This window comes from Physeter macrocephalus, chromosome 11 (assembly GCF_002837175.3).
Source record: "Physeter macrocephalus isolate SW-GA chromosome 11, ASM283717v5, whole genome shotgun sequence".
Taxonomy (NCBI): Eukaryota; Metazoa; Chordata; class Mammalia; order Artiodactyla; family Physeteridae; genus Physeter; species Physeter macrocephalus.
The window spans coordinates 151647665-151658880 of NC_041224.1; the positions used below are offsets into that span (position 1 = coordinate 151647665).

The following is an 11216-nucleotide window of genomic DNA, read 5'->3' on the forward strand; positions in this document are numbered from 1 at the left end:
AGACATTTCTCCAAAGAAGACATACAGATGGCCAAGAAGCACATGAAAAGCTGCTCAACATCACCTATTATTAGAGAAATGCAAATCAAAACTACAATGAGGTGTCACCTCACACTGTTTAGAATGGGCATCATCAGAAAACCTACAAACAACAAATGCTGGAGAGGGTGTGGAGAAAAGGGAACCGTCTTGCACTGTTGTTGGGAATGTAAATTGATACAGCCACTATGGAGAACAGTATGGAGGTTCCTTAGAAAACTAAAAATAGAATTACCCTCTGATCCAGCAATCCCACTACTCTGCATATACCCAGAGAAAAACCATAATTCAAAAAAACACATGCACCCCAATGTTCATTGCAGCTCTGTTTGCTATAACCAGGTCATGGAAGCAACCTAAATGCCCATCGACAGATAAATGGATACAGAAGATGTGGTACATACATACAATGGAATATCACTCAGCCATAAAAGGAACGAAATTGGGTCATTTGTAGAGACGTGGATGGATCTAGAGACTGTCATACAGAGTGAAGTATGTCAGAAAGAGAAAAACAAATGTCAAGGGGGGAAAGCGGCCAGGGATGGTGGTGGTGGTGTGATGAATTGGGAGATTGGGATTGACATGTATACAGTGATGTGTATAAAAGTGATGACTAATAAGGACCTGCTGTATAAAAAAATAAATTAAATTAAAAAAAATTTTTAAGTACATATAGTATTATTTTATTTATATAAAATTTAAAACAGGCCAAACTAATCTCTAGTGACAGAAAACAGATCAGTGCTTGTTTGGGATGTAGAGAATGAATACCAAAAGGCAGGAGGGAACTTTGGGATGATGGAAATGTTCTATATCTGGAATGTAGCAGTGATTACATGAGTTTGCACATTTGTCAAAACGCATCTAACTGTACTCTTAAAATGGGTGCAGTTTGTTGTGTGTAAATTATACCTCAGCCTGATTTTTAAAAAAGATCCTGTTCCCAGAGAGCTAAAAATACGAAATTGATAACTTTTTTTTCAGACACAGTCTTTGATAGGGTGCTTTTAGCACTTTCATAGATGTTTTTTTAACTTTTGCTTTTTTCCTTTACAGTTCTTTTTTAATTTTTTAATTCTCCAATCTAATGTGTTATATGTTTTTACTTTAGAAATTAAAACTATTATCTGTGTAATATTTAATTTTACAGTGTCCTATCATGTGTCAGTGCTCTCATACACATTATATCACCCACAACCCAGAAAATTATTTTAATTCCCGTTTTATAGATGAAGATTAATCAAAATTCAGAGAAATTACGCAAATTGCCCTTTTCATGTGTTCTCTCTTGTCCTCTATTTATTCATTTTGTAAAACAGCTTATTTCCTTATTTTTTTCTCTTTTGCTAGTCTCTTTAAGGATTTACCTGGTTGTTAGAAGTAAAATAAACCAATTAAAGTCCAGCTTGGTTTACAAGAGGTATATAATGAAAATCTTACAATCTGTGATCTCCTTGAGGACAGGGACAATATTAATCTCTATGTCCTCCTTGCCTAACACAGCGCTTGGTGACCTGTGAATGTTTGCTACATGAGTTTCATTGTTTTTGAAAAATAATATTTCCTGTGCATCTGCTCATAACTTCTCAAGTTATGAGAAGTTTCTAAAATGTTTTTGAAAAGTTTTCCTAGAATTAGAAACATTATCTCTTTTTATTTATTTGAAAACTAATGAATAACATTGAAAAGGAAACATCTCCCAAGAGTAAGCACCTTCCATCATCCCATACCATCATAGAACAGCCCCACGAAGCAGTCACTGCCAGTAATTTGATGCCTATCTTTTCTGACTTCCCCAAGTTCATGCAGACATTTCCAACTATATGTATAAATATTTTACTTTTTAAAAATGTAATCGTGCTATAGAAATTGCTCTGGAGTGCAAGCTTTCTTCCCATTTAGTTTAACGTGTACACCTTTCTAAGTTAGCACATATAGAGGCACACCACATTCTTTAATGACTCTGTAGTATTCCAGAGTATAATTTTTACTCCATTTATTAAGCTATCTCACTATTCATGGACATTCAGATTGTTTCAATTTTTTTTTTTAAGTAAAATTATTTATTTATTTTTGGCTGTGTTGGATCTTCGTTGCTGTGCATGGGCTTTCTCTGGTTGCAGCGCGCGGGCTTCTCATTGCGGTGGCTTCTCTCATTGCGGAGCATGGGCTCTAGGTGTGCGGGCTTCAGTAGTTGTGGCACCCAGGCTCAGTAGTTGTGGCTCGTGGGCTTTAGCGCGCAGGCTCAGTAGTTGTGGCTCACGGACTTAGTTGCTCAGCGGCATGTGGGATCTTCCCGGTCCAGGGATCGAACCCATGTCCCCTGCATTGGCAGGTGGATTCTTAACCACTGAGCCACCAGGGAAGTCCCTGTTTCAAATATTTTATCGGTAAAACAGTGCTGAATGATGTACATAGAAGTTTACATATTCATTCAACTATTTTAAGCCCAGTGAGAAGAAATATTTGGACAAGACTAAGCATTCTCCACTTTTGGCATGCCTAGTGATTTCCAACTTTGTGTCCGTTTTATTAAGAATGTGATTATTGCCTGTCTCCGCATGTTTATTTTCCATTCAAATAATTGTACAAATACTACTATCCAACGATGTCATTCCTTCCCTAATTGAACAACTTGATGAAAGAGAGCACATCTTATGGCATCTAGTTATCTGCTGGTGTAGGAAAGCGAACTCAGTGTTTAAAAGAAAGATTAGCATGGTTGGTGGTGTGTGATGGACAGAAGTCAAGAACCATCCATCAGTATTTTAATTTGTAAATGCTCTTAGGGCATGTTCACTATAAGCAGAGTCAGAGTCCAGGATTCTCATGCAAGAGATTAATTGAGGGGATGCCCTCAGGACAGTCTGTGAGGAAATGATGGAAGTGGGAAAGAGCAAGGGAAGAAGCTAAGCAGAAGTGTCTTTCAGCTGAGCTCTAGCCTCCCCTGGTCTCCAGAGGAAGCTCTGTAGTGTGAATGTCACCCAGAGTTCTGTTGTGTACCTTGCATCTCCACAGCTAAGGGGAGAGTAATCCTCCCCTGGCATGTCCTACCCAGGCAGCTCCATTAGCTGAAGGCAGTTCGTAGAAGATGGAACAGCTGTGAGCTGTTACGAGCCAAGCTCAAAGCAGTGGAGCGAGGAGTGCACCAGCCTCATAAAAAGTCTGGAGAGGCACTAGTAGGTCGTCTTGCCTGGAGCCCTTTCCCTTCCCCGACGGTGCCATCTCCATCCACTGAAAGTGTACTCATTCTTCAAGATCCAGCCCCAGACCACCTGCACTGTGTGGCTTCCCCTAATCACAGCAACTGGATTTGAAAGGTGTTTCAGTTAACTTCTATAATCATAAATTTTTAAAAATCAGAATGAAAAAATACTCTAAAAAATGTGTTCAAGTCCTGGCATTACAATCATATACTAATTTTCTAAACCTAGGAAGCAGTTAAGCCTCTTTGAGCTTCAGTTTTGATATTTGTAAAATTCTGGTATTACCTGCTCAACCTACTTGACCAGGTTGTTGTAAGAGTGAGATGAAATCTTGTATCGGAGAACTTCTTACCTTATGTACCCACGTGTACAGTGAGGACTTCCCTTAGTCTCATGTAGATGAACCTCCAGACTTGGAAGTGCATTCTTGGGGACATAGGCCTCTTGCTGTCACTGTCTCTCCTCCAGATAGCACACACTCCAGTCAGTTGGCTTGAGCACAAATGAGTCACTTTACCTGGATGTAAAAATTTATCAAGGCAGCCAATATAATATTTGTGTTTCCTTAATAACACACCATTTCAGAAATTCTGATTTGTGTTACGATTATTTGGGTTTATATCCTGCATCCCCTGTTAATTTTTAGGTTTCTGAATGGGAAACACATTTCATATACTCCTTTGTTTCATCCATGCTACCTGCCACGTAGTCTTGCATGTGGTAGATATTAAATAACGACTTGTCAGATAAGGCCGAGAGGTTTTTTAGGGAAGACTTTACTAGCTTCTCTAGGGCTAGGACCCTTAATTTGTCCTCAGAGCTCATAGTTTTGAGCCTTATCTTAACTAAATGAGAGGCAGGATGAAATGGTTTATTATAATCATTCTAGAGATGTGGCTTTAAGTGAAAAGCACCTAGTTAAAAAGAAACTCAATTTAGAGACCTTTTATGTAGTTTTAGCCTCCCTTAACTGATAACAGTGAGATAATCCTTTAACAGAAAAATAAAATGAATGAAGATATGAAAACCGACTTGAATAATTCATCTCTAATAATATTAACATGTGCTGAAATGAAATATATAAACTAGTTTTTTGAGACTTTTAATTTAGTAACTGATTTAGTAATTTCGGAAGCTTTCATCATCCTGGAAGTCATTCTCTTCTTTTCCTAAAATTGTAGGTGTATTTTTTATCTCTGTGTATAGGACCATTTCACTTCTCCGGATGAATACGATGACCCCACTGTGCTCTATGAAGCCATTGTGTCTCATGAGAAGAACCTCGTCATAGCCCACGAAGGGGACCCCGCATGGCGGAGTGCAGTCCTCGCCAACTCACCCTCCCTGCTTGCTCTGCGGCACGTCATGGATGATGGCACCAACGAGTACAAGATCATCATGCTCAACAGACGCTACCTTAGCTTCAGGGTCATTAAAGTAAGGTTTATATAAACAGAAGAGTAGAAATGGGAGGAGGCACTTGTTTGCCTCTGAAAACAATGGAGCTTAGATAACTGTATCCAAACTTTTAAAAAGTAATTGAAACTCTTTTATAGAAAACAAAAATAATGACCATACCATATTAACGTTTATTGTTTTTGAACTCTTAATTTATTTTGTCGGTAATTTACTCTGTCCTCTGAAATTTTTTCATGTGCCATAAAGCCTTAAATATTTTGCTTATTTCTCTCTTGGCAGTCTCTTGCCTGTTATATGTGCTATTTGGGCAGCATCTCTTCCTAAAATGTCAGCACTGTTTTGCTAATAAGATGTGATTCCTAGGTTGCAAAATAATACTACAGCTTGTACTTCATAATAGCTACCTATAAATGGTTCACTCTCACTTGCTTTTTTGTTTGTTTTGTTGTTTTTTTTAAGCATCTCAGGGCTTTAGGAGGCTTAATCTCTGACATTTTATTTTGATAGTTTGTAATGTTTTTTCTTCATTGAATCCACCCCCAAAATCACAAACATCCTTTCAACTCTAAATATTTTTTACCTCTCATTTCTATCAAAAATATTTGTTATCTTAGTTACAAAATTCAGTGCTTCACCAATTTAGAAAACTAAATGGACTACATTTTACTTGGTATTTTTACAAGGCAGAGCAGAGGGAAGAGCTCTGTAGGTGTTTATTGTCTAATAGCCTAATGACAGTGGAAAATAGTTAACTCCTGTTCAGATGTGACCTGCTTATATTTGTTTCCTGCTTTTCACAGTTAGTTATCGTAATGTCTTTTATATCCCTCCCATTTCTACTCTTCTGTTTATATAAATTTTATTCTTGGCCCCTTAACCTAATTCCCATGTGTTCTGGTTTTCAGGTGAATAAGGAGTGTGTCCGAGGCCTTTGGGCAGGGCAGCAGCAGGAGCTTGTTTTCCTGCGTAACCGTAACCCAGAGAGAGGTAGCATCCAAAATGCCAAGCAAGCTCTGAGAAACATGATAAACTCATCTTGTGATCAACCTATTGGCTACCCGATCTTTGTCTCGCCCCTGACAACTTCTTACTCTGACAGCCATGAACAGCTTAAAGAAATTCTTGGGGGACCTATCAGCTTGGGAAATATCAGAAACTTCGTAGTGTCAACCTGGCACAGGTGAGCCATAGGACTGCCTTTTCCAGTGGTGGTGTGTCCTGACCGCTTAATCTAGGCAAGTGTGCATTAGCACTACCTGGAAAGATTGTAGGAAAAATACAGATGCCACGGTACAATAAAAACCTGTTATAGCTGAGCTTCATGAAGTAGAATCTGAGCATTTGTATCTTCAAACTCTTATTAAATAAATCTAATGTACAGTAGTCTGGTCAGGAGCCACTGCTCTAGCATTTAGTAGAATCTTGGATAATTCCCTCCTTTTAGTTTTTTAAACTCTATTGCAGCTTACTGCCACTATTAGAATGTGTGGGTCAACAAACAGGGCAAATGAGAGAAAAATAAAAGAAACTTGTGCAAGTCGATTACATTCTTTTTGTATTCCGTTCCAGCAGTAGGGGGAGCATGCTGTCCATGTTGAAACTCCTCCTTGTGAGATGCAGAGATACTGCTGCCATTTTAACAGTCAGCACTCACATCTCAAATATTTAGTGTCTTCAAGTATGCACATGAATTTTTTTCCTCTGCCTTTTGTGTAGTAAATTATGATATATGGTGCAGGAACATCATAATTTGATGGATGGTAAAGAAAAATCTCAGATTAAGAGTTGTTCAGATCCTTAAATACCAAAACTTAATCCAAAACAAGACTAGAGCAACAAACTCACAAATAGGTGTTTTAAAATTCTTCCAGGAATACCCAGCATTAAAGAGTAAAATTTCATCATTTTAACGTCTACCCCTATTCAAACAGAGGGAAGGATACAAACCAGGGTAGTGTTCAAAGAAGTTTTCTTTTCAAAAAATACGTGTTGTGCTGGAATTGCCTTGTTTGCCCAGGACCGAGTGGTTTTCTGGGATGCAGGATTTTCAGTGCCAAACTGAGACAGTTGTGGGCAAACCAGGAGAATTGGTCACCCAACGTTTTGAAAAAGAGAAGAAAAATTATTACAGCAGTTCTCTTCAGGTGTGCTACAGCATAAATTAGATTTAATTTAAGTCAATTAGGTATTCGTGGGTTGTATACGGTGGCAAGGATTCTATTTCCAGCTGAGATCTTAATGGAACAACTTGTTGTGTGCAGTTCTTTGTTATGGTGTAGAAAAGATGATAGGGTGTAGCGTAAAAGTGAAGCTTATTAGAAGAACGGAGGCAGTGAGTATGAGGGAGATACGCAAACATCATAGACTCTTTTGCTTCTTAATGTTGATTGCCCCATGAAGACTTCCGAAGGTGAACATTAGTAGCATTAAATGTTCAGAATACAGTGCCTATCTTGAAGTGATCTCGGGACCATGCCTCCTACTCCGGTGTTTGTTCCTAGGTTAAGGAAAGGTTGTGGAGCTGGCTGTAACAGTGGCGGCAATATTGAAGATTCTGATGCTGGAGGTGGAGCCTTTTGCACTAGTAACAGCGCGACAACTGCCAATGATCCCCACAGCAGTGCGTCCCAAGGAAGCACTGGAAACCCAGGCCAGGGACCGGGAACAGGATTCCATCCACCTGTCACACCTTACCCTCCAACGCTAGGTAATCTGAAACAAAATTATGTGTGTGATGTTAGCCTCTCAACTGTGGGGTTCAGGTAGTATGTGTGTGTAAAGAGGGTGACATATTACCTACTTGGAAATATATAAATAGAATGTTTTGTTTGATTCCCAATAGGACATTATCCTACTTGTTTATATTAATCATTTAATATATATAAATATAAATATACACCATTTGAAATAGCATTTCTTTGAAAGTATCATTTTTAAAGGCCAATAATAGTTAACTAATATAATTTATTTAACTTCTCTCCTGTTGAACAACGATTTGGTTTCTTCTGAGTGTTGTAATAATCTTTGTATATAAATCTTTGTAATCACTTATTATTTTCTTAGGCTGGAAACTTTAAAAATGGAATCAAGTCAAAGTTTATGAAAATATTTAAGACATGATACATAATGCCAAAAATCTTTCCAGAATTTTTTTTATTTCTTTTACACCAATTGGTACTCTGACCAGTCGTATAGAGGAATGCCCAGCTTTGAGTATCATTGTTTCCACCTCTGCTCCCTGCTCTCTCAGAGAGACAGGAGAAGGGGGGTGGTCTTTAGTTGCATTTTTAAAATTTGCATTGCTCTAATAATGCCTGAGGTTGGAAACTTTTAAATGAGTTTGTCAGACCTTCTTTCTGAAGTGCATGTTAAGTCTCTTGCCCATTTTTCCATTTGGTTATCTTTTTTTCTTATTTGTATATTCTGATTGCTCTAATAATGCCTGAGGTTGGAAACTTTTAAATGAGTTTGTCAGACCTTCTTTCTGAAGTGCATGTTAAGTCTCTTGCCCATTTTTCCATTTGGTTATCTTTTTCTTATTTGTGTATTCTGGATTGGAACTCTTGGTCAGTTTTCTGTACCACAGACATCTTTTTCCATTCTGTATGTTTGTTTTCCCTTCTCTTTCTGTGAAGAGTGGCTTGCCTTTTTTTGGTAAGTTCTTAATTTTTGTGTAGAGCAATTTACTGATCTTTTCCTTTATGATTAATACTTTTTGTATCCTATTTAAGAAATTTTTCCTTATCCCAAAGGAAGCTATTCTTTAACTAATTTGCCTTTTACATGAGAGCTGTAATCCACCTGGCATGCAGCAGGACTCAGATCTTACCTGTTCCCGGATGGCTGGTCAGTTGATCCAGCACTGTCCTTTCCCCCTCTGTTTTGCATGGATCAGGTGAAGTTTTAAAACATTTACTTAAAATGATTTTTAAAAATGTAATAGCACTGGAATTGTTAAGACTCTAAGTAGGTGTGTGATCTGACATTTTGTTATGTTCTTTTTGAACTTCTGAGTGAAAACCTAAAACTGCCAGTGTGCTTCTTTAAATATACCTTTTACTCTTAACATTGATTAGCTCTTTTTATTTTCAGATTAAAAAGTATATGTAGTTATTTTTCAATATAATTAATAATAATTTTCTAATAATCTTCACATCACTCTTCACAAATCTGAAGAATCCTATCGAGCCATTAGAAAAAAGAACACAGAATAACCTGCTATTTAGTATCACTGATCATTCATATTCAGTAGTAATCCCTTAATGTATATGCATATTACAGTGTGGCATCACTGTGCCTCTATAGGTAGTATAGCTTGTCATTGGAATAGATTGAAAGGGCATTAATACCGTATTTTGAGAAATAGTAGTTACAGAGCTTGCCACATAGTAGATCCTTAATAAATATTTCTCACTGTCTCATTTCTATGACATATGCATGTATTCTGAAATATTTCAGTGAAAGAAATTTTAGGATTTATCTCAACCTAAATACCTGCTATTTCCTATAAATTATTTAATTATATTTTTTTTATGCCCCAGAATTTGAATTTTAAAAAGCTTCAGCAAACAGAAATTATGTTACATTAACCACATAAGAAAATAGATCTCAGATATTTATTTCTTTTTGGCAACTTTAAAAGTTTTAGGTATAAATATTAAATTCAATAAATTCACCAACTAATTTAAGGTGCGAGGCTTAAGGGAGAAGGCCTTAGAAACTACTGAAAAAGCAGTTGTGTTTGGGTCATCCCACTGAGAATGAGCGCTGCTGTTGTTTCTCCCTCCCCAGCCGCTAGCCACAGCTCTCACTCTGTGCAGTCCAGCCTGGTCCGGCAGTCCCCTGCCCGGGCCTCTGTAGCCAGCCAGTCGTCTTACTGCTATAGCAGCCGGCACTCATCTCTCCGGATGTCCACCACGGGATTTGTGCCTTGTCGGCGCTCTTCCACCAGCCAGATATCGCTTCGCAACTTACCGTCATCCATCCAGTCCCGCCTCTCTGTGGTGAACCAGATGGAACCCTCCAGTCAGAGCGGCCCGGCCTGTGTGCAGCATGGCCTGCCTTCCTCTAGCAGCTCCAGCCAAAGCATCCCAGCCTGCAAGCATCACACCCTCGTGGGCTTTCTTGGGACAGACGGCGGTCAGAGCAGTGCCGCTGATACGCAGCCCGGCAACACCTTAAGTCCTGCCAATAATTCACATGCCAAAAAGGGGGAGGTGGTTTACAGAGTCCAGGTGAGTAAGCCCACGGTTCTTCTTGCACTGTTTCTCTTACTCGTTTGTTTTTATTTCTTGTTTTTTTTTGAGTGAAGGACTCTTGTGAAGACACACCTTATATTGCTTAGTCTGAAGACTAGAACAATTTTGAATGTTGAAAAAATGTTTCTGCCAGTATAAAAACTGAAAGCAAGCAATTTTTCACTGGTGGTGTTTGTTCCCTCTTCAGCCATGGTTATGTGGCCATTGCAGTTAAGGTCTCCTAGGAGACTAAAAGGAATTCAGGTGGCTCTTTAGGTTGTTTTTTATTCCATTATAGGCAGTGGAGAATTTGAGACACTGTGAAAGAAATTCTGTTTGGGATTATATAATTATTTGTCATCGAGGGGAAAATGAATTGGAAATGATCCATATTCATGTACACTGCAGATTGTGGATCCCAGTCAGGTTCTGGATGGGATCAACCTGTCAAAAAGGAAAGAGCTGCAGTGGCCTGATGAGGGTATTCGGTTAAAAGCTGGGAGAAACAGCTGGAAAGACTGGAGTCCTCAGGAGGGCATGGAAGGCCATGTAAGTTCTCTTATGAAGCTGGTGCTGTCACTTTTTTGTAGCCTGACTGGTATGCCTGTTTTTTAGCTGATTTATGTACTTATGCTTAATTACCAAACTGAATTACTACCTCTAATCTTAAGGATAGAGTCTGTGAGTGTATTCAGGGTCTCTGCCACTAACTGCTTGTTTTATTCTGAATCATTAGGTGATTCACCGTTGGGTGCCTTGCAGCAGAGATCCAGGTACTAGATCCCACATCGACAAGACAGTACTTCTGGTTCAGATTGAAGATAAATACGTGACTGTAATCGAAACTGGGGTACTAGAACTTGGGGCTGAAGTGTGAGCCAGTGTTTTATAACTTCATTTCTTTTCCCTCAAAATTCCAAGAGATTGGAAAAAAGAGGAGAGAGCAGAAGATGCCTGCAGGTATCCCTTTGATCCTGTAGGAGAGACTTGAACATAGAGTGGGCTTGGTTAAGCACCACTCCTTTGTCCTTCACCCTGACTCCTGTCGCTGTCTCCATCCCCAAATAAAGCTGAAATATTTTTTTAAGTTAGCTGCTGAGAAAACATCGTGCATGAAGGATAAAGTTCTGTTAAAATACATCCTTAAAAAAAGTTTTTTCCTATGCATTGCCTATGCTTTAAATCAACAAACTCTTGCTTTCTAAACTATGATCTCATATTTTTCTAATTTTTTTGCCAAAAATAATTGCCATGTTTTGTCATAAAACATGAAATCCATTTACCTTGATTTTTAAAAACAGACAAATGTAGA

The 11216-nt window shown here is 38.4% G+C and overlaps 1 protein-coding gene across 4 annotated transcripts in view; it reads left to right on the plus strand.

Annotated features, from left to right (window-relative positions):
• Positions 1 to 11010, plus strand: part of PCNX1 (pecanex 1) — a 180571-nt gene extending 169561 nt beyond the window's left edge. For all 4 annotated transcript variants that reach the window (XM_024118367.1, XM_028496107.2, XM_024118370.2 and 1 more), the window contains 6 exons: positions 4455 to 4685; positions 5573 to 5847; positions 7169 to 7374; positions 9459 to 9901; positions 10313 to 10453; positions 10641 to 11010. In XM_024118367.1, coding sequence (XP_023974135.1) covers positions 4455 to 4685; positions 5573 to 5847; positions 7169 to 7374; positions 9459 to 9901; positions 10313 to 10453; positions 10641 to 10781 — 1437 coding nt within the window. In that variant the 3' untranslated portion in view covers positions 10782 to 11010. The remainder of the gene's footprint in view (positions 1 to 4454; positions 4686 to 5572; positions 5848 to 7168; positions 7375 to 9458; positions 9902 to 10312; positions 10454 to 10640) is intronic.
• The last annotated feature ends 206 nt before the right edge of the window (positions 11011 to 11216 follow it).